This window comes from Lepisosteus oculatus, chromosome 14 (assembly GCF_040954835.1).
Source record: "Lepisosteus oculatus isolate fLepOcu1 chromosome 14, fLepOcu1.hap2, whole genome shotgun sequence".
NCBI classification, from domain to species: Eukaryota; Metazoa; Chordata; class Actinopteri; order Semionotiformes; family Lepisosteidae; genus Lepisosteus; species Lepisosteus oculatus.
In genome coordinates, this window is record NC_090709.1 from 15061860 (window position 1) to 15085136 (window position 23277).

The 23277-nt window shown below is 46.2% G+C and overlaps 1 protein-coding gene and 5 non-coding genes across 6 annotated transcripts; 4 read left to right on the plus strand and 2 right to left on the minus strand.

Annotated features, from left to right (window-relative positions):
* The first annotated feature begins 1782 nt into the window (after positions 1-1782).
* LOC138244970 (5S ribosomal RNA) lies at positions 1783-1901 on the plus strand. The gene has a single exon (XR_011193587.1). It is a non-coding gene; the product is annotated as a 5S ribosomal RNA (ribosomal RNA).
* Positions 1902-2525: 624 nt separating this feature from the next.
* On the minus strand, positions 2526-2681 carry LOC138243527 (U1 spliceosomal RNA). Its single transcript, XR_011192182.1, has one exon. It is a non-coding gene; the product is annotated as a U1 spliceosomal RNA (small nuclear RNA).
* An 8804-nt stretch (positions 2682-11485) lies between these two features.
* LOC138243774 (U7 small nuclear RNA) lies at positions 11486-11541 on the plus strand. Its single transcript, XR_011192392.1, has one exon. It is a non-coding gene; the product is annotated as a U7 small nuclear RNA (small nuclear RNA).
* Positions 11542-11847: 306 nt separating this feature from the next.
* LOC138242851 (histone H4-like) lies at positions 11848-12147 on the minus strand. The gene has a single exon (XM_069198430.1). It carries the CDS (start codon positions 12145-12147, stop codon positions 11848-11850), a length of 300 nt encoding a protein of 99 aa, XP_069054531.1.
* A 747-nt stretch (positions 12148-12894) lies between these two features.
* trnay-gua (transfer RNA tyrosine (anticodon GUA)) lies at positions 12895-12983 on the plus strand. Its single transcript is given in 2 exon segments — positions 12895-12931; positions 12947-12983. It is a non-coding gene; the product is annotated as a tRNA-Tyr (tRNA).
* A 3514-nt stretch (positions 12984-16497) lies between these two features.
* On the plus strand, positions 16498-16579 carry trnal-uag (transfer RNA leucine (anticodon UAG)). Its single transcript has one exon. It is a non-coding gene; the product is annotated as a tRNA-Leu (tRNA).
* The last annotated feature ends 6698 nt before the right edge of the window (positions 16580-23277 follow it).

The following is a 23277-nucleotide window of genomic DNA, read 5'->3' on the forward strand; positions in this document are numbered from 1 at the left end:
TTAATAAACATGAATTAATTAAACTTCATTGTGTATATTTCTGGTGTGTCTTTAAAGCAATTTTAGGGAAATATTACAATAAAATTCAAGCGACTGATGCAAGTTCATTTCTGACTGAGGATATTATTTCCACTATATTCAGGAACGTTCTAATATCATCTGGTGTTCTGCTTAGTCAACTACTGCACCAACGACTACAGGGTGGCAGCTGTTACAAATGAGGGACCTCTCACATCCTCATCATCAGAAAGTCGCGAGTTTCGGGGCAGGGCCACTTCCTCTCCTGCTCTTTTCAGACACTTGCGGCAACTGTTCGTTCATGACCACGTCTGGAATGCGTGACCTTTACACAGGGGAGAGGCAAAGCCGCATCCCTTTCCTAAAGAACATTCACACTCAGAAATAAGTCAAGAAATTTGCCATTACTTTCGCTCGCGCTGCTGTCAACCTGCCCATGTTGCCAAATAAAGATTTACTCGGCGTCAACATGACAGAACAGCGATCACTTGAAAACACTGTTCCACACTCCGTAAGCAAGAACTTCAGTGTTTGCAGTCACCCGATATGCTGATAGTCAAAGGAGTGTAAAACACGAAGCGTCAAAAGACAAGATGAGTTGATGGAAAGAGCGTTGAATTGATGAGCACAAAAGTTCAGCTCATACAATAGGCAACGAAGGTCCCAGTGTCGTCATCGCACTTGAAAGGACTGCCTTGCAGACCAAGGGCAGTGGGCGGTGCCCTGTAAGAGGGGCAAAGGTGGTAAGACATGAAGCAGAGAAGCATGAAGCGAGGGGTAGAGTGCTCGCTTAGCATGCGAAAGGTAGTGGGATCGATGCCCGCATCCTCCAGGTCTGAGATTGGAGCTCTGAAAGCCAGGTGTTCTCCTTCAGCGTCTGTGACTTCTGACAGGTGCTCTTCCTATGCGGAGAAAATGTCCTTCAGTTGTCAAGCGTTGAAGGGCCACGCCTCCTTCCCAACCTCAGTCTGTTGCTGCTGCTCCTGCAAGAGGTGTGACTGGGACCAGTAGGGAGCGCTCACCCTGCAGTCTGTGTGGCTTTCTTATGCCCCAGCATCCTGATGGCGACACTCTGCTGCACAAACAGGCGCCGTCCTTCGGGGGAGGCATAAAACCGAGGTCCCGACCCTCCTTGGTCATTAAGAAATCCCAGGGCATCTCTCAAAAAGAGACGCCGGGGGTGTCACTCTGGTGTTAGTGTTCCCCTTTACCAATCAGTCGGGGTCGCCTCCTAATACCCGTCTCATATGTAACAATCAATGACGAGGTCCCCCTGTCCCGCGATATTGTACTTGTCTCCTGGCAGCTGGCTGGCGCCGTGAGATTTAGTACTCGCGCGGTCCCCCGCCCCCCACAAAGTGTGCGCTCCAGGTTCCCTCTCGGGTTTCTGCAAGACAGCGGAAAGGCAGGGAGAAGAAGCCTCTTGCTCTGACGCCGCGCACCCGGCCGACGTGTTGGACTGGTGCACTTTATGTGCTGAAATAAACACGCGACAGCCCAGAAATGTTTTGAGTGCGGTGCACTGGAGGTTTTTGTCTTGTGAAGACTTGCCTTGCGCTCCTCCGAGCAGTTTGTTTGTTCTCCTCCAGTGCGGGACAAGCCAACACAAGGGAGCACATTCGCCAACATCCAGGTACGCAATGCGATTTGGAAAGAGGCTCCTTTCCAAAGAGTTGCACACGAAGGATCCTTCAGTCCCGCTCGGGGGGCACGGAGCCCCAGCCACACACAGCTTCAAGTAACGAGTCAGGCGCCATGGCTTTTGCTTGTGGCCACACCACCCTGAATGTGCACGATCTCGTCTGATCTCGAAAGCTAAGCAGGGTTGGGCCTGGTTAGTACTTGGATGGGAGACCGCCTGGGAATACCAGGTGCTGCAAGCTTTTGCTCTCTCGGCCAGCAGGGGTCGCCGTTGGTACCGTAGGCTTTGGGAGGAAAACCTGGAGGATGGAAAGGTGAGCTATAGCCTCATCTCTAGAGATGTTTTGTTGCTATGGCATGTGTGTGACCCATATAAAAAGAAAAACAGTTTGTAAAATGAATATCGAAGCTGCCTCTAAATCTGCAAATGAAGATGAGTCGATAAACCACTTGTTTTTCGTATAACTATACATATATTCATTTATTACTGATTTCATTCATTGAGCACGGATACAATAGAGGTACAGCCATTCACTGTTTGACATGTCTGCACTGGTACAGAACCTAGCAATCAGAAAACGGGTGATACTGTCTTGAGAATTAGCATACAGTACCGAGGCCCCCATGACCAAATAAAGGCTAACCTCAATAATCAGCCTAAATAATGCAGACTACAGCAAAACGACTGACTTTGAAAAGGGAATGAATGTCCGGAAGGAGTAGTGTAACCAGCTTGAAATGCTTCTCCGGACCTCTAACTAAAAGAAACCGGGAACCAGCAGTGGCATCGCCTCCTTTCGAACTGGGATCCTATCACAGCTCGTGGTGTCGTAACTCTTCCGTATCTGATATTGGACCAAGCACATCAGGGGAGAGCGCGAACGCAGTCCCCCACTACCAGAAATTATTGTCGAGATTCCCACATTTGGGGAATTCGCAGGGGTCAGCACAGCTGGAGTCCAATGGCCGAGCCTCGGTGAACCTCCTTCTTGATCAAGGTATCTCCCCTGCCAGGTAAGTATGAGCTGTACAAGCCCCTACAAGCGGCCAGCACCCACAGCACAAAGCGCGCAGCCTAGGCCAGCTCCTCGCCCCGCACACCACCGCCTCCTGCTGGGCCCACTCTTTCGCACACTCACACGCCACACTAACACTCAAAAGGGTGGGCACAACGAGAAAACGAGCGCGCCGTTTCCTACACATCTGCAGTCGCCAATGTGCATTCGCAGCATGTCCCGGGACGCAATTCGGCCTCATTTGCATAACACCAGACCGGCAGATTGCCACGCAAGCTCGCGTCGTGCGCCTGCCACACACCGAACAAACACAGGAGCCTTTTCAGCAATTTCCAAAAAACGGGCCTGCTCACCTGCCCACAAGGCTCCGTCTCTTACCCGCTCTCCAGAGCCTGCTGCCTTCTGTGCTGTTCTCTCGGCACCGCTGCAGAGCACACAACTCCTGCAGCGTGGGGAGAAAGTTTCCACGCTCCACCGCAGGGAAGGTAATAGTTCTCTCGGGTGATGAACAGGGCCAGGCTACCTGCTGCCTTGACTGGGACCTCGATGCCTTTGAACAGCCCCATGTTCCTCACTCTCCACAGGGCGTCTTTCCCACTGTTCACCACGGCCCAGATCCTGTCAAACACGTCAGGAGGAAGTTTGACAGGAGAGATGCCGTATATGACGAAAGCAGCGGTCAGGGTAAATTGTAGCGAGAGAGCTTGCAACCAATCTTCAAACTGTGCCCAGAAGGACTTAGCAAAAAAGCAGGACCACAGGAGATGGGTCACAGTCTCCTCCTCGCCGCAGCCCACCCTAACGCAGCGAGGGCTGGGGGTGAGGCCCCTACGGTACAAGAAAGTTTTGGGCTGATGTTAAAATGCCCAGAGGGGTCTGCCTATTCTTCTGCGGTGCAACGAAATCTTCCAGTTTTTGGACGCTGACATCTCAGAGGGGAATATGGCCAATTGGGTGAGATCTTAGAAAACTTTTAACTGTCCCATAAATTGCAGGGCATGTGTCAGAGAGTGGGACATCCAGCTTGGGTCTGACACCCCACACTCTGAACACCTCCCTACCTACCCAGAGCCTGGAAAAATAAGTCCAGGTACGCGCTTCAGGTGCTGTTGCAAAGCCTCTCAGCACAAAGGCCAGGAAAATGCACAGCAGCTTCGTAGCAATATCTGGGACAGACTTCCCCCCTGAGAGTAGTGGCCTGTACATTATTTCCCTTCTGAGTCTTTCCTGCTTCCCACCCCATTGAAAATGAAACATCCATCTCCTCAGCACCGCCGCAACACGGTGTGGGATTGGGAAGGTACTGTAGAAGCCAGAAAATTCAAGATAGGCAAGAGCTGGGCTTTGATGACCAGCACCTTCCCTGTCATGGTGAGGTCTCGGTCCTTCCATTGCATCAGTTTTTTGTTTAAGATTGGCAATTTGTTCTGCCAATTAACTGTTGCCATCTCTTCTCCAAAATACACCCCCAGGACCTTAATTCTCTTCTCTTGCAGCCTGAGATCATGCCCTTCTTTTGGCTCCCTCCAGTTCTGATAAAAAATCTACAATTTTTGCAGAGGAAGCCAAAGAGAAACGATCACAGCACTGCAGAGCTCTGCTAATTGAGACATTGTCAGAGAGGAGCAGGGTGACGTCATCCATTTATAGAGATGTCTTTACCTCTCCCCCCCCACTTCCAGGCACTGGTATCCCATTAATGGCCTGATCCTGGCGCAAGGCACAGGCTAAGGGCTCCATAGCCAAAACAAATAAAAAGGGGGATAATGGGCAGCCCTGCCTCACCCCTGAACAGACTTCAAAGGGGCGTGATCTATTGCCATTAACCATTACTCTGCTGTTGCTACCTGTGTACAGCAGGTTAATCCACTTTCTCATGATGGGGCCAAACTTCATGTGCTCAAGTACCGATGTTAAGTACTGCCGGTTTAGGCGGTCAAAGGCCTTTTCTAGGTCTACACCTAAAATGCACAGAGGGAGGGAGCGGTCCTCTGAGTACAGACAGACATCCCTCAACAAGGCCAGGTTGTCGCTCATCAGGCGTCCTGCTATCCCACAAGTCTGTTCTTTCCCTACCAGTGAGGTCACTACATTTTGTAGGCACAGGAAAAGGGCTTTGGACAGGATCTTAGTGTCCACGCCTGACAGGCTGAGGGGTCTCCAGTTCTTTTTGTCATTCTTTGCTCCTTTCTTAAACAAGAGAGAGATAGTGCCTTCTCTTAAGGAGTCAGGCAGCAATTCTGTCTTATAGCTTTCCTCGAAAAGGAGCATTAGTGGATCCTGAAGCAGATCCCAAAAGGTGCAATAAAATTCCTTAGGGAGCCCGTCAGCACCCGGAATTTTCCCCTTCTGTAAGCTCTCCATAGCCTGTCTCAGCTCTTCTACTGTCAAATCCCTCTCAAGTACTTCCCTATCTTCTTCACTCAAAACGTTTTCTAGCTTTGAGGTAAAAAAATGAATTTCTTCATCCTTTACCTCTGTACAGTCTTGAGTAGAAGGCCTCGATGCAGGAGAGGATAGCACTCGGCTCTGTTCTCTCTCTTCCCTCCTCATCAACTACAATTTCCATGACAGACTTGGAGCCTACCACTTTCCTGAAAAAGAAGCGAGTACACTTCTCATTTTCTTCCAAGAACTGCACTCTTAACAGCACTCCTCAACTACTTTCTTCCGCTATGCTCCGGATGTCCTTTTTTAAAAGGGTGATATCCTCGAGCACATCGAAGCCACTGTGCAGCATCGTGTACAGACGCTGCAGCTGCCTCTGTTTCCTGGCTAGCACTCCTCTCCGTCTGGCAGCAGCCTTCCTTCCCTCAGCCATGAAAAAGGCCTTTGTCCTCACCTTCACCTCCTCCCACCACTCTCCTACTGACCCGTACAGACACTGCAAGGACAGCCACTGTGATAGTTTCTCCTTGTAGCGGGATACTACCCCCTCGTTCTCAAGCAGCTTTGTGTTGAGTTTCCAGAGGCCTGGGCCAAAGACAGTCCCGCCCTGGAGTTCCACTCTACACCCTAAAGCTTGGTGATCTGAGAAGAAGACAGGCTGAAGAGTGACCCCAACAACTTTCACTCTCTCTGAGACAAAGCAATAGTCAATTCTGGAGCTGCTATTCCTCCCTGACCATGTATATCCTGCTGTTGTGGGATATATACATCTATATGTGTCTGAGAGTTTAAAGTCTTGAACTAAGTTTTGCAGGGCCAGTGAGCTGGAATCCAATTTTATCCGCCTTTTGGCTAAGATCAAGTTCAAGTGGCATGCCCGCAGTTCCTGTCTTTCCAAAGTTCTAGAAGGCGATCGAAGATCCTGAAGAGTGCTTGAGCTGGTATCGCCCTAGGTTGAGCCTAGGGGGTTAAGGCCAAGCAGCAGCTGAGCTGGGTGGGATCCGGCAGTAACGTTCTCTCTCTCTGCTCTCTTCTCTCCCCTCCCCCTTTCTCCGCCTCCTTGGCCTCTTGGCTGGGAGTAGGTACTCGTGGCCTGCCCGCAGTGCTTGCTTTCTTCCTCGAGACTCGGAAGCGCTATCCGCTCCCTCTCTCTCTCTCTGCCTCCTTGGCCTCTTGGCGGGGAGTAGGTACTCGTGGCCTGCCTGCAGTTCTTACTTTCTTCCTCGAGACTCGGAAGCACTATCCGCTCCCTCTCTCTCTCTCCTCCTGCGCCTGCATCTAGCTGGGCTTTGCCCACAAGGACAAAGGCCAGAGCTCCCTCGCTGCTCCTTTAGCAGCGAAACCCTCCTCTCCACAGGACCTTGCTCTCTCTCTTTCTCTCCTTTTTTCTTTTTTCTCCTTTGCAGATGGCAGACAAGAAGACACTGATCCGGTTCCACTGGACCAAGAAAACAGAGATGATGCCAACTGCGAAATCCTTTTTCATTACCTTCCTAAGAGGGATCCAGCAGTTGGTGGCCGGAGATCTCTACTGCCTGCAAGACAACAAGGCAGAGAGATACATGGAGGCCTACATGGCCACGGACGCCTCATATGAAAAGGCAACGAAAATGATCAGAGAAAAAGGTAAGCACCCCGGTTTCTCTGATTTCAGGCCGGAGCCTATGAGGAAGACAAACCAGGGGACCATCACAGTCCTCACATACAACCCCTACGAACCAATGGAACTGGTAACAGCGTACCTAGGGAGGTATGTAACTGTGGTGGGCAAACTGACGGAGATCAGGGACAGTTGCGGCGTCTGGTACAGCAAACGCCAGTACCGAGTCCTCCTGAAAGAGGACCCAGAGGGCGTCGACGGTTTCCAGCACCCCCCGGCCGGCTTCAACATCGGAGCCGACAGGGGGTACCTTTACTACCCCAGGATGCCACAAGGAGAACACGTGTGACATCGTCACATGTCACAACTGTAACAAAGAGGGGTACCTGGCAAAAACCTGCCGGGCAGCCAAAAAGTGCAATGGATGCGGCGCCGAGGGACACCTCCTTCACCAATGCAAGGTAAGCAAACCTTCGTTTGCGCAGGTGGTGAAAGCCGGCCGGCAGAAACCGGTCTCAAGACAAAGGGAGAGAGGTGAGAACAAAGAACCTGCGCCTCCCCCGCAGTGAACCGTAACTGCCGAGGCCACACCCCCAACCGCACCAGTGCCACAAGATGGCTGCCAAGACGACGGACAAAATGGCCGACCGGAGAAAGGGCCCTAATAACTCCCAGCAAGAAGGGAAAGAGAAAGCGGGAGAAGAGATGCAGGGCAGATCCACCTTCGGAAGGACAAAAGAAAAGAGTGGTAAGGGAGAACCGTTTCCTCGTCCTAGAGGAAACGGAACTTTCTTCCCCCGAGGCCCAGGAACAACCGGAGGAGGCAGCCCAGGAAATGGAAACCCTCCCCCCCCGAGGCCCAAAGACGACAGGAAGTGACAGCCCAGGAAACAGAACCCCCCTCCCCCGAGTCCCACGGACAACAGGAGGAGGCAGCCAAGGAAGAGGTAACCCCCTCCCCCGAGGCCCAGGGACAACAGGAAGAGGCAGCCCAGGAAGTCAGAACCCCCTCCCCCGAGGCCCATGAACAACACAAAGAGGCAGCCCAGGAAGTGGAGCCCCCTCTCCCCCAAGGCCCAGGAGCAACTGGAGGTCCCCGAAACTCCTGGAGAAAGGGAAGAAAAAAGCCTTCCCGAAGCGGTGGTGGAGAGTATCCTCAAGGAAGACGAGGATTACTTTGAAGCCGCCCTGGAGCCGGGACTGATGGTAGGGCTGGACCTGTCCAGCATGTTTACCTTTCAGTCCCCAGCGAGACCTGGAGGGAGCCCAGCATATTCCCCCCAGGACCCGAACGAGAGGAGTTACATCTAGGCTAAACAGTGCCCAGATGTAGACTCCCAAGTTTTCTACTGTAAGCACAAAGAGAGGAGGTTCAACTTTCACTTGTTTAATCATGATTGTGAAACTTACCTTTCTAACAACTAACGTGAGAGGGCTAATTGACCCGTTGAAAAGACTTTCATGATCTGGCCTCAAAGTCTTTCTCAGTTTGTTTCTTACAGGAGGTCCACCTGAAGGATGAAAGCGACAAGCTGACATTCACCAGGGAATGGACGAAGGGAGAATCATGCTGGAGCGTAGGAGGGGTCCACTCTTCCGGAGTGGGAATCCTCCTCGGAAACCCAGAGATGACGCTGGTTTCCTCCTTCTCGGTGGTGCGGGGCCGGATCCTGGTCGCACACATCGACTGGAGGGGGCAGAAGTTGAGAGCAATTAACGTCTATCCTCCAACAGAACCCTCTATCCTGAAGGAAGTGTTTGCTGACCTGGTCTGCTGCTGCACCACCAACAGACAGGTGGTGCTTGGCGGGGACTTCAATGTCGAACCGGGAGAAGGGGAGCGACGCTAGCTCAGCAGAGCTGGAGTCGCTACTCAAGCAGTTCTCCCTGGTAGACGGTTTCAGACGGTGCCGCCCTAACGACGCCGGAACGACATGGAAAAACTCCCGGGGAGTGTGCAGCCACCTGGACTACATCTTTCTGCACACAACCTCCTCCCTGGAGTCGGCGACGGTGTCCCCGTAGTGGTATTCCAACCACGAGCGCTTGACGGTGGTGGCTAACACCAGCCTGCCGGCATTCGGTCGTGGGTACTGGAAGCTGAACCGGGAGATACTGGAGGAAGACGACTTCAAGACACTGTTCCGTAAAGACTACGCGAGCTGGGTCGATCTGAGAGACGGCTACAGCTCCATGGTGGAATGGTGGGAGTCGGTGAAAGACAGAACCCGAACCCTGGCGCAGACGTACTGCAGACGGAAGGCGGCCAGGGAGAGGAAGGAAGCTGCACGACTCCAGAGACAACTAGAGGAGGAGTACAGCTCGGCTAACGGGGGAGGAGCCTTCAATTCAGCCCGGGCACGGGACCTGAAGGAGAGGCTCCGCAAACTCAATCAGGTCCGAGGAGCCCAGAAAAAGAGGGGAGATGGAGAGGAAGTGCTGGACGAGAGCGACAAGGTAGAAGCGGTCACCGCTTTCTACACGGAGCTCTTTTCAGAAAAGCAGACGGAGGTGGAGGCAGGCGATGATTTCTGGAGGAGCTGAAGGCACGAGTACCGGAGGAGGTGAGGGAGGACTTGGAGGGTCTGATCGCGGCCGAGGAGCTGAAGGCGGTGCTCTTGTCCATGGAGAATGGCAAGGTGCCAGGGCCGGACGGACTCCCCAAGGAATTCTACACCTGCTTCTGGGACACCCTGGCGGCAGATCTGGTGGAAGTGGCGCAGGAGATCTTCCGCCGGGGGAAACGGAGACACCATGAGGGAGGGCATCATCTCCCTGCTCTTCAAGAGCCCTTAGCAGAGACGGTGAGACGGGACCTTGGAGATACCAGGAGGCGCGGGGGAAACCCTGAAGATCTCCCAGTACGCCGATGACACGACGCTGTTCCTGAGGTCGGACAGGGGGTTGAGGAGGGCCCTGCAGGTCATGGAGCAATACTCCAGAGCCTCGGGGTCGAAACTCAACCGCTGAAAGAGCAAACTGAAGTTATTCGGGCCCTGGAAGCACAGGACGACGGCGCCGGAGGGTCTCGAGCTCTGCACGGAGCCCCTCAAAATACTGGGGGTTTCCTTCCAGAGCCAGGACAACGTGACCAACAACTGGACCAAGAGGATCGCCAAGGTGAATGCGAAGCTGGGTCTGTGGAAAACGCGGTCGCTGTCCTACACAGGGAAAGTGATGGTGTTGAAAGCAGACATCCTGCCGGCTTTGGTTTACCTGGCGGTGGTGTACACGCTGCCAGCCAGACTCAGACGAGCACTGCAAGGGATGATCTTTGGCTTCGTCTGGGGCGGCAAGTACGAGTACATCACGAGAAACCGGATGTGTCAGCCGGTCGAGGAAGGGGGTCGAGATGTCCCACATTTCCCCCTGAAACTCAACTGCATCGTCTACTGCAAGCTCTGTCGGGCGCTGCGGGAGCCCATCGGCCACAAGTACCAGTACTTTGTCAGGCTGTGGCTCTCCGTCCCAATGAGGCACTTGGTCCAGTGGTCAAACACTGGGCCCAAGGCAGAGATGCGACCGGAGTTCTACACCCACGCTGTCAAGTGGAGCAGGAGGTACGAGGCCACGAGACAGCCAGAGCTCTGCACCAACCACAGAGCCCTGTACAAAGAGGTGAGGGGGCATTTGGTCGCTGACGAAAGGCTGCAGGTTCCCAGACAAGTCTGGGAAAGGACACAGCCCAAAGAACTTGACAACCAACTGAAGGACCTCAACTGGATGGCTGTACACAAGAGACTGGCTACCAGAAAGGTCCTCTACAGACACTCGATCTCCAGGAATCCGCATTGCCCCCGGTACACGTGTTTTGTCGAGGAGACTCAGGAACACGTGTTCTGGAGCTGCCCCTTCGCCAAGGCGGTGTGGGGCAGAATGGACAACATTATGCAACTCCTGGGAACGGGTGCGGTGCTCAGTTACCAGTACATTCTGCTGGGGGCTGGCACCCACTGGACTGGACAAGGGGACACAGGACCTGCGGGGGCTTCTGTTGTCCCTCACAAAACAAGGACTGTGGAAGGCGAGGAACACTCTCATCCGGCACAACATAAAGTGGGGGGCGAAGGAGATGCAGGAGAGGATCCTGGTGGACCTCAGGAGGAGGATGAAGCGCCACGTCGCCAAATGGGGTTTCCCCACGGCGAGGGAGCACTGGAAAGGACTTTGGGCCCTATACAGGGATTAAAGGACAATAGCGAGTGGTAGGTTTGGAGGGACTCTCTTAATTACACAAATCCACCCCCACTTGCAAAGATTGATAACGGACAATCAATCTCCGTTCCGCCGTTGTTTTTTATTACATGGAGTGTTAATATGTGTGAGATGTTCCTTTTGAGATGTTTTTTTTGCAGAATAAAGTATATTTTGTAGAACAAAAAAAATCTTATGACAAGGTTTACAAGTTATCTGTTGAACTACATTCTCATAGGTGTGGTCACATTCCAGGTCATTTGTTTACGTTTTTTGTTTCTGGAGCAACTGTTAGATGAAATGTGCTAATATGTAACCTAACTCCAGTGTGAATAACTAGAAGAGGGGAGCAGCTCCATTCCAGACCAAGGGAGCTTTGAGATTGGCTGGCCAGATCTCTCATTTGCATATCTGATTTGGAAATATAACACTAAACCCCTTCTTGCATGGATTTAACTTGCACCCAAGAGTCCCCTACTGTGTATTGCTACTTATTTTTTTATGATAAGTGGTGATTACCAGTTGACAGGTTTTATTTGTTGAATTATAAATGGTTTTGTATTATCATCCTGAATTACATGTACTCAAGGTTTGGTAGGGAATGTGTTTTCATTTCATTTACCAAATTGAATTTTTGCTCTTTTAGTATTTGTCTAGAAGGCTTTCTGAAGTCAGGAAGCCCATTTATTTGGTGAAAAAAGATTCTGTATTAATATTAATATTGCTCATACAACATAAATAGGGTCTTTTATGAATAAAAAGATCTTGCACTTGGGAATCTTGATAAAGCTGTGTGCTTCCATACACTCGAGCAGTTTTGATTCCTAATATTTGACCTTAGGTGTGGGAACGGGTCTTTTTTGCAATTTGATTTCCAATTGATCAGCACAGTATAGAAAATAGACCCATAAAGCAACCTCAGCAGTGACAAATGTCACTGGGTCACTTGGGTTTATACGTCGGGGTCCGGTAGTGAAGCTCCGCTCCTGTTTAGCCTCCGAAGCCGTACAGGGTGCGGCCCTGGCGCTTCAGCGCGTACACCACGTCCATGGCGGTGACGGTCTTCCTCTTGGCATGCTCGGTGTAGGTGATGACGTTCTCCAGGAACACCTTCAGCACCCCGCGGGTCTCCTCGTAGATCAGCCCAGAGATACGCTTCACTCCCCCACGGCGAGCCAGGTGGCGGATGGCGGGCTTGGTGATTCCCTGGATGTTGTCACGGAGAACCTTTAGGTGACGCTTAGCGCCTCCTTTCCCGAGTCCCTTTCTGCCTTTGCCTCTTCCAGACATCTTCTAGTTATCAGCTGTGAACACGACACACACTGCTCATCTTTGATGTATGATAGACATCTTTCTTTGATGTCTATTATACATCAAAGAAAGATTTTTATAGGTGTAGAAACTAGTAAATAAAGCCAATGATTTGTTTTAGAAATGTATTCTTAAAATATACAATTATTCACACCTGAACAATATGTAGTTCAAATTATACATTATATACAATATTGTATTCAAATATCTAATCATCATAAAAAACACAACTAGTAAACTCCAGTTACAAATTCTAGTAACATGGCAATATATATAGTAATGACAAACACAAACTAATTACATGAACACACTAATATTTAACTCAAAACCACATTTCGATTCAAATATAAATTTTTAAAATTTACAACTTCTTTATTTCCACGAAAATATTATTAATGTAGCACAAACGCTACTTTCTAATAAAGACCGAAAGAAACTGTTTGTTTTGTGTCTCATGGTGATCCTCCTCTCGATACTAATGAAATGTTTATGATCCCTCGAGAAATAAAAGGAGTCAATTTCTGCCTGGAATGATTGATGCCCCATCAAACATTTTGTAATATCCATGGAAGTTTATACAGTAGAATCCTGGTTCGTGGCTTAAATTCAAGGTTAACAAGACTAAGGAAACGAGTTGGAAACTTGATGTCGAAGTGGGATTTAAATCACCCATTTCACATTTTACTTCATTGGGCAGTATGTGCCAGAGAGCAATACTGCAGCATCTCTTCGATAGCTCAGTTGGTAGAGTGGAGGACTGTAGTGGAATCAGCAGTGAATCCTTAGGTCGCTGGTTCGATTCTGGCTCGAAGGAAGGTGCTTTTTGTGTACTTTAATCAAAGAGTTAAAAAAAGCTAATCTGTTTTATTCAGACATTGATCAAAAGCTCAATAAACGACGAAGCAAAGGTTCCTGTTCCGAATGCAGCCCACGTCTGATTGTCTTGTTTTGGCCAAGATCTGATCTTTGAATTAAGGGACTACACTGTCTGCTTTGTAATTCAAAAATACATACAAATGTCAAGTTTTTTGTAGATATAAAGGTGTTCTCTGTTTTCAAAGGATAGTTACTTAATTGGTATAATGATTTGGTATTGATTTGGTATCGTTGTATTATAAAGTTTGTGCTTTCTGTGTTTTTATTGTATTGTGAACTTATTTTTTAAACAAATGCTTACAAAGGCAAAAACGGCACACATCTGTTCATACCAGCGGTGAATTGTACATTTTTATTAAGTACAAGCTACTGTGCACTTCTGGGAGTATAACAGGTTTGATATAAAGTGGCAAAAATCTAAAAGGGGAAAATACCCCAGACTGCATGTAAAGCCCTCGTTGTGACTGTTTTAGATTAAAATGGCGTACTATGCACGAAATGTTGCAGAAACACAATCTGATATTTTGATAATTATTATTTTAATAATTTGATCAAATAAAGGCCAAGGATCCAAATCTTCAGTTCTGATTTTTTAAAGTGATATCTTTCCTTCCTGTCGTGGAAGTCACACGATGTGAGCAATTGTTTTTTTTTACGTTGCGATCCAAAGAGGCTCAGACGCACAGTCTAACAGTAACCAAACCAGAATGGATTCTGCTGGGAGCCGGGCTGAGCTCATTCTCACTCCCTGTGCTGAAAACAGAATTATTTCTTCCCCGAACATCGTCTACAGATCACTTGGGCGCTTTTAACCTTCTCGCAGCTACGGGCGAGACTGACGCTCACGATATGAAGGCACCCGGTGGTACACCTTCTCTAACTCTCACAATCGTGACAGACTTCGCTTTTTTAAAAAAAAAGTAGATATAGCCCTGAAAAAAGCATTAGCTTTATCAGTTTTTACATTAATCTATTTTGAATCAAAGTTTGATTTTTTTATTGCATTTTACATTATAATAATAATCATCATCATCATCATGATTATTGCATACACTTATATAGCACTGTTCTGGATACTCCACTCAATGCGCTTCACAGGTAACGGGGACTCCCCTCCACCACCACCATTCTCCTGAATGATCACAGAGAGTCAGGACCTCGGTTTTACGTCTCAGCCGAAGGACGGCACCTATTTACAGTGTAGTGTCCCCGTCATTGTACTGCGGTATCAGAATCTGCATGGACCGCAGGGTGTGCGCCCAGCGACAGAAACTAGACGTGTGTCGGGCTCGGCTGCATCAGGACAAAGACGTCACGGGGACAAAGTAGAGGAAATCAAAACGGTTCTATAAAAGACCTGTGTCAGCTGTTGGTTTGCAGTCTGGGCTCTAAATCCTCCGATCCGATTTTAAATCTAATACCTGAGATGCGGCTTCTTCTGAGAATTTATTCGTATACTTATTATGTGTAAGTGTATAGATGAAACCTTTCATATATTATTCAGTTTTAATCAAAATGCTTTACTAATACAAGAGAGAAGTAAAGTATGAAGGATGTGACAAATTTGTGATTTCTTGGAACAAAACGGTTTTTATTTGCATTCGAAATGAAGCGGAATTTTAGCACGACACACAAACCCTTTGTCTTTTTTAGAGAGTGATTTTTAAACAGACAAAAATTTAGAAAACGTGTTTTTTTTAGCACTTCAATAGCAGGGTCAGTGGCGTAATGAATAACGCGTCGGGCCTCGCGTCAGAAGATTATAGGTTGGCCTGCCGTCTGGCTTGTTGCGTTTATACCACTTACATTCTTTTATATAAATGAACTCCACCTGAAAGCTATAGAAAACACTTTGGGTAAGTTGTCTGCATGCGAATTTCGACAACTTACCCAAAACACTGTACTGTCTGGAGATCAGCTCCAGCTCTGAACTCAATTGCAATGAAAAACCATGCGTAACAAAACTGGAGAACAGCTGAACTTGTGCTCAGTTCGGTGATGAGGGTTCAGAACTGTCGTTGTTGTAATTAGCATGAACTGCACAGGCTCAGAATTAGACCATGTCAATTAGTCTGATCAGTGTAGGACACGTTAATGTAGAATTATTAATAGGTTTATTAGTTAGTTCAGGTTTACCCACCTGAACTAATGTAGAATTATTACTTGGTCTCTTGTTTGTATATAAATGAACATCTCTGACAACTTAATGTTAGTTTTACGATGTAGGTCAGGCGTTGACATATGCACGAGTATACGAAATGTCTCACTCCTGATTCAACTCATGTTCTATAGGAGATTAGCGATTCCTCCTGTTTCTCGTACAACCATATCAGAACAGAAGCCCTTGTCACCCAGCTGTGATTCAAGATTGACTCGCATCTTTATCCCTTTTTTGTTCGTGATAATTATTTTCTTTAATTATGATCAATATTGAACTTTTTCGAAATGAAATGACAATAATCAAACATGTAGGCAGATTTTTGAAAAGTATTCGGAATTGACAGGGTGCCCCTTTGGAACAGTCGTCAGAAAATGTGAGAAACTGAAAGTTATGTAAGCTCTCACACAAAGCATTGAAGATTGGAATCTGAGTGTAAAAAAGCTACCCGTCTCCCAGTGATAGGCAGGGATACACACCATGACTCGAATAGACTCAGCGAACTTTAACACCTATGATATTACGAGTGCTTTGCACGTGTCGAACTTCAAGAAGGAACTACTACAACAGTTGTGGACATAATTCAACACCACCGGCAAAGTCCAATGCCGGCAACTTCTGAGAAAATAATGTTCACTCATGGAATTTGGTCTTTGAATGGCTGGCGGGAAAATTAATTTATACTCCTGTTGCACCCTCAGCTGAAACATGTTAAAATAACAACGCAGATTTGTTGGAGAACCTGACAAGAATTATTGGGTTAGCACTGTATGTATTCTTGTATATTTACTTTAATTTTAATATAAATGTAAACATGCATGCTGTATAATCTATTGTAATTTTAAAATATGTTAGCTGAGGATGCGAGGAGGGCTATTATACCTTGTGAAACACGCAAGGAACTGTAAAAAAGGCTGGTATTTGAAAAAAAATTGGCGATCATAAGAAAACCACAATTTATGTGGTATTATCATCAATATCCTTCAAAATCTACGTTCAAATGAAGGATTTGAAGAAACTATGAAAAAAGCAACTGTAGTAGCAGAGGATTTTGATTTTTGCTCTTCAAGTCAGTAGATCACTGTAGAGTTGCACCCCTATAAACAGCACAAAGGCTGAAACCCACCTCCTTCGTTATTGCTGGTTGTGCAGGTGAAAGTAGCGTTTGTGCTATTGAAAGCATCTCGGAAGATAAAGGTGCAGTCACTTCCACATGATATCATTAGATCCGACGACAAGAGCTGAAGCCCCCGGCATTTCCCAAGCCAGCAATGTGAGGAAGCTAAGCATGGGAAGGTAGCGTGGCCGAGCGGTCTAAGGCGCTGGATTTAGGCTCCAGTCTCTCTGGGGGTGTGGGTTTGAATCCCACCGCTGCCAAATGTTAGTGTTTTAAGACCTGCAATACGATCAGTAAAAGTGCTTTTTGTTAGGCTGCGTAGGTGTTTAGAGATAGACTTTCTAAAAGACAGGCTGTCAGCTTAACATCAAGGCAGAAAAAATATTTTGTTTTCTCTACAGAAATTCTCTTTGGCACGTTCAGCTTTATGTAGGGAACAACGCCGAGATCACTTTTCCGGCAGTGCACATGATAGTATACCGGCAAGTACATTTACTGTAATATTGGCTGTGGTGTTGAGCTGCTTTTGTCTGTGAAACTTTTAATTCTTCACGCCGAATCGTTGACAGGGGTAAAGCTTATTAAATCTTTGAACATAGCGCTCCATCAGAAATACTTTGTGCTCAAAAGAGATCAGAGGATTAACTTCATGAATTCACATAGCATACCTTACAGGAAAGATTTAAAAGGGGAATTGATTGTGCTTCCTGATGTTGTTCCTGTGGTTTCTTTGGATAAAGAGGTGAATGTTCTTTGACGCTCTGCTAGAGTATCCACTGGGTGGGCTTTATCAATCAGCTCGGTGTAGCGGCGAGGCTTATTAATAAGGCAGAATTAAGTGTTTCTGAGCTTTCCCAAATTAGGCCTCATCGCTCTGTTCATCTCTGTGGTGCAGCCACAGAGAAACAATTCATGCAGGCTGATTTAAGGTTTCCTTTGATAAGGTTTCCTAGGACAGCTCCCAAATGGGGATACACTTAGCTAAGCCTGGCTATCATGATCAATGGTCATCCATTGGCGCCTATCTGTCTAGGGAGTGCCAGATGGACATCTGGACTGCATTCCTAAGTGTCAGGAGTATGTGACTCATATCTCACCTTGATCAACCAATCAGGGACTGGTAGGGCCGAGTAACCCACGTGGGACTCTGATGCCCATGGAACTTTCAGCCAATCAATGAGCTGAAGTTCCTCCAGGTAAAAACAGGCAACACAGAGAGCCTGAGAGATTCAGGAAGATTCTGGAGAGGGTTCTGTGGACTTTTCTAAAGGGAATTCAAAGGAGAATTCCAGGGCAGGACGGCCCAGGAGCAGAAGGCTCCCAAGGGCAGGACATTCTCGCAGCGCGCCTCCTGACCATCCTGAGACTTAGCCTGGACACCAACCGAACGGCTAGTGTGTCCGAGTGCCAGAACTTTCCTTTGTTCTAAGAGTCTAGAGCGGAGGTTGGCAGAGAGTAACCAGAGGATCCACCCGAGGTTAGCACCAGCAGCAGGCCTCGTGAACAGGTCAGAACTGTGGACAGCTGAATCACTATTCAGAACTAGCTCTTCATCAGGAACAAACCGGTCCTTTTCCTGACTTGCTGGGATCCACAGTCATCTTTTCTCCTGTGCACAAACTTTGCTAGTTAAAGCCAACACTAACTAGCCGGTCAGTGAGCATCAGCAGTGCACCGTCGCAAGCTGCACAGCACAGTCTGGCACCTAGCCAGAGAGCGCGGATTGGACAGCAACAGCCTGCAACATTTTCTTTGTGCCCGCAGGAGATCTGAATCCCCAGAGATTGGATGAGTATTCAACTTCAATGCATTACAACTTGAGAATTCAATTGTTATTCCAACCAGTTAATATCAATTTAATTCCTAAGAGTTATGTACTTGTTTTGAGTATCCAATGTAGAAGTTATAACCAAGTGCATTTACGAAACAGTCTAAATTAATGATATACTGAACGTATGTCCTCTTGATATATGTAACTCTTTGTAACTGACTGAATATATACCTTTTGTATTCTGATAACCCTCTCGATAAGATCTGTTAGGTTTATATGCATATTCTATGTATTAATAAATGTATCCTCGTGTATTAGTACCTGTGTGTGTGTGTTTTTTCCTGTGCTGTCTTTTAAAACATATAAGATCACGAGTTTACAGATTTCTCCAAATAACAACTATACATTTTAACCCAGCGGTTAGCATTCTTTCAATCCAATAGTTTTACTCTGGGTAAAAAGCAGCGCAATAGACAGAGAGATCATATTCAAATATTTCAACGTTCTTATTGGATTACCTGTATGGAGATATCACTCAGAATTCCTAATATGATTTTGAGTTCAGTTTTGCTTTACTACTTTCAGAGTCTTTTATTGACCTTGCTGAAGCAGAGAAGTGACATAATCACAAATGCGACCTACCTGTGCTGCTGTTTCTGGTTAATAATGCTTATTGCGAGGAAAAAAAAAACAGCTCCTTGCATTAAGAGCAAGAGCAACCAACGCGCTCTCTTGTTGAGTTGGGTTTTTTCCGTGGTGCTCTTCCTCAGATGCAAAGTTATTTGGGGAGCAAAGACCTCTGAGAAGGAGCTTGAATCCGTCAAGAACTCAGAAATTCTAATATCGCACTACCGTCTTGTGTACAGAGATCTGGTTCTTCCTTTTTGAGTGTTTTGGTGTTTAAGAGCACGCTTCCTACCTCGAATGAAAGTTTCAGGAGATGTGTTACCTGATCACACATCTGTGCCGTAGGGGATGTAGCTTAGTGGTAAAGTGCATGCGTTTCATGTATGAAGTCCTGAGTTCACTCCCTGGCATCTCCAGATGTCTTGTGTTATTGTGCTCTCATCACAATCTTCTGTTGAGTGAAACCTCTTTGCTCCTGTTCATAGAGAGCCAGGTTTACACAATTAAATTCAGCCACACACGAAGTGCTACAGTCTTGCTCTGGTGTTTTAAATGTACCTCCAAAGCATTTCGTTCTGTTAACTACCAAATGATTTGAACTAATTGAACGTCATATTCAGGAAATCCAGAGAAGGTCATCAGACTTTTAGTGGCTGTTGAAGAAAACACCTGTTGAATCTCACCAGGGATTTCTTGAGAGATCATTCAGCGAGCAAGTCCTCCCTCTGGACTCCAAACATTTTGGGTTAAACTGTTATTCACATACTCTAACGAAGAGAAACGTTAGTGTCTTCTGGTGTGTGAGCCCATTTCTCAAAAAAAAAAAAGTTATATAAATTGAATTGTTCTACTTTTTAGGCTTGCATAGTCTTATTAATATTTCAGTTAAATCTTTTTTTCTGTAGTAACATCAGTTGATATTAATATTAGTCCTGATTTATAATTTTTTGTCATGGTTGATCTTAAATAATTTTGTAATTAGTTTCAGTTTTGAAAAATCATGCAGAGAAGCTACCAAAACTGGTAATGTTCATATAATGTGTAATGCAATAGCAGCATTTTGGGTTGAAAACAAAAAGTATATCTTGGTATGAATCCTAACACTTCATAGGCAGCGTTCTAGGACTTCTCGCTTCAGATAAAGTTGTCAATACATCATAGATTTCTACTCAATCAATATCAGCTGTGTTATCGCTACCGAACGCTAAATATAGATCCTGGCAATACTTCGTGAGCTCTTCGTAAGAAAATCCAAAATACTACGGAAGGAATCAAATTTATACGTTTCTTTGGATCGAGAAGATGATCATTATGAGACTCAAAACATGCCTGTCTTTTCTTTTTTCGAGGACAAATGGATTATTGAGGTGTAAAGATGGGTTCAAAACCAAAATCACCTGCTATCGCTGCTGTTTCTTCAAATCCTTCAACTGGTCATCTACATAGAGAAATAATATTATACAATTGTGGTTTTCTGTTAATTGCCAATTTGACTGTAATTACATCTTCGTTTACAGATGTCTTGCATGTACAGATGCAGCCATTCAAAATGCGTGGGCGATACCGCATTATTTTGCGGTACGCTGTACGCAGTCTACCACAAGCTACTGGTAAATACCGCGAGTTACCGTAAATTCTCCTATAATACGACAAGCAAAATAATAGTATCCGGAATTTCCGCAAGGTGGAGCTAATAAAGCTCAACCTCTCATGTTTGAGCTGTGGCCATCAAAGTCTTTAACGAAGATATTACTAATAGTACTAATAATGAATGACCTTGGACAAGCTGTAAGTGTAAACTCAAAGTATTGCCCTGGTCAACATTCTTTTTTTCATTGACCGTCTTTGTAAAAGTAACACCACAGCATTTCGCAATCACGCATTTGTTTCCAATCATGCAAAGTACAGTGATTCACCATGCCTTTCACATGCTCATAAAAGAGATTGATTTAGGAACATAAACATATTACCGTATGCAAACTGTACTGTATACAGTATGTATATGTATATTTAATGTCTTAACTGTGCCCGTTTAAGTATTGAATATTCATATCTAATTTTACCACTGAAGGGAAATCTTAGTAGCTGAGCATAAAAAGAATAGGAGCATACTGCAACGCGTGTGAAGGCCATAAACGATATTAATTTTGGAACATAAACATACAGTATATGGTTGGTCTCAGTACTTTAAAGAAAACATACACGAAACATGGTTTCATTATGACCAGAATCGGTCTTGAGATATTTTTAACTTGATTTACAGTATTTGAGAGGTATGTCTTAACACCGATACTACAGTGCTTAAGTACTGCTCACGTATATGTTTCTAGGTTTATATTATGTATTTCATACGGTCAAATTACTTTTGAGCAACTAATAAGAAGCGCGAAACGGTATGCGTTTTAGTTTCGTTTTGTGCTGGGACCCGTGGATTGATTAGAGATATCAAGTACATACAAGTCATTTTTTAAATGTTGTAGTTCGTCTTGAAAAAATGTTACGAGTACATCATCTATCAACAATTACACAGGTTCTGTTTCCATATTGCGGATTTTGGTTACGTAATATTATTTTCTAGATTTCACATTGTGAATATATGATTTGGGCAAACAGACCCGCAAAGAAGTACATTATGGGTTGTTGTTTTTTTTTTGCAGTTTTCTCTAGAACAAGCGATGCTTAAACCTTTGTCTGATTCTTGTGAAACTATCCACACGACAGTTACAGAACCTAGGAGTTGACTTCAGTGATGCCACTGATGGGATGTTTCTACAAATCCATCCTCTGTAAAACGTCTTCTCTAGTTGTCCTGCATATGTATTCGCTAATGAAGCTGTGTGTTCTGAGCCTGGATCTCTACATTTCTGTATGAACCAGCTTAGAGGGCTAAAGACAGCTTGTGTTTAAATTGAGTGTAAGGCAATTTATGCTTCTAAAGTAATGGTCAGCATTTATTATTGTACTGTGCTGTAAACTTGTTCTGTGCCTAGTCGCATTATTTTATAGCGTTTTTATAGCATTATCAAATCCGGTGGCGCTGTGTGTTAGTTTCCTGACTCCCATGTCACATGGTCTGTGATTGAAACCTGTGAAACCGGTTTAATTCGTCACAGCCAGCACTCCGGCAGAGAGGGAGTTGTACTCGTAAAGTAGAAGCAGGCGAGATTTCCAGCGAAAGACACCTCCCCCTTCTTCAGGTGTGAGGGTCTTCTGCTCAGAATGAAACGCTAAAATGTAATGTAGGCTCTGAATGGGTTCAATTATGATTTGGGCTTGATTAAGGTCGCTGCCTTTCATCTAAAACCCTACTTGAATCCTTCTAAACTAAAAATCAGTGTTAGTGAGTTCTAAATAAAGAGGTATCCAGGTAACAGTGAAACGGGCGGACAGTCTGGGGAGATCGCCCGTTTTCCATGTAAATAGTTCCCTGGTTCCGCACCCCTTGGTGTTTCTCTCGCTCTCTCTTGGGTCACCTGATCATTAGCTCGAAAGATTTCAGTGCCTTGTGTATATTCTAATGGTAGTGTCTGCAACTGGCTGCTGGACTTTCTTATCGAGAGACCACAGGTGGTGCGGATAGGCAATAAAACATCAAAACCACTCACCCTGAGCACTGGTCAACTCCTAGGTTCTGTAACTGTCGTGTGGATAGTTTCACAAGAATCAGACAAAGGTTTAAGCATCGCTTGTTCTAGAGAAAACTGCAAAAAAAAAACAACAACCCATAATGTACTTCTTGCGGGTCTGTTTGCCCAAATCATATATTCACAATGTGAAATCTAGAAAATAATATTACGCACAAGGCTGCTGTCTGAGTCCAAGGTTGTACTCCCTATTTACTCTCGACTGCACAGCAAGACACAGCAATAACCGCATCATCAAGTTTGCCGATGACACCACTATAATAGGACTGATCAGTGATGATGACGAGTCCACTTACAGGGATGAAGTTGTACAGCTGCTTAGGTGGTGTCATAGCAATAACCTGGACTTGAACATAAAGAAAACAAAAGAGCTAATAGTGGACTTTCGGAGACACAGGCCACACACAAACAGCCCACTCAGTATTGATGGAACGGAAGTGGAAACAGTCACCAGCTTTAGGTTTTTGGGAATTCACATCTCTAAAGATCTAACCTGGACTGTGAACACTGACTCTATCATGAAGAAGGCTCAGCAGCGCCTTTATTTCTTGAGGTGCCTCAAGCGATGGGGGATGCCAACACATGTGTTGGTGAACTTCTACCGCTGCACTATCGAGAGCGTCCTCACCAACGGGATCACCGTGTGGTATGGCAACACCTCTTCGCGAGAAAGAAAGGCACTGTAGAGAATGGTCAATATGGCCCAGAAGATCATCGGCTGCGGTCTCACCGAGATTAAACAGCTCTATGAGGACCGCTGCCGTGGTAGAATTCTGGCCATCACAGAGGACAGTCACCACCCAGGGCATGAGCTCTTCACCCCACTGCCCTCAGGCAAGAGATATAAGAGCATACGGACACTTACCACTAGATTCTTCAATAGCTTCTATCCACAAGCAGTGAGACTGGCGAACAC

Coding starts and splice junctions, on each gene's coding strand:
- LOC138242851 (XM_069198430.1), bottom strand. CDS start 12,147: ATGTCTGGAAGAGGCAAAGGCAGAAAGGGACTCGGGAAAGGAGGCGCT.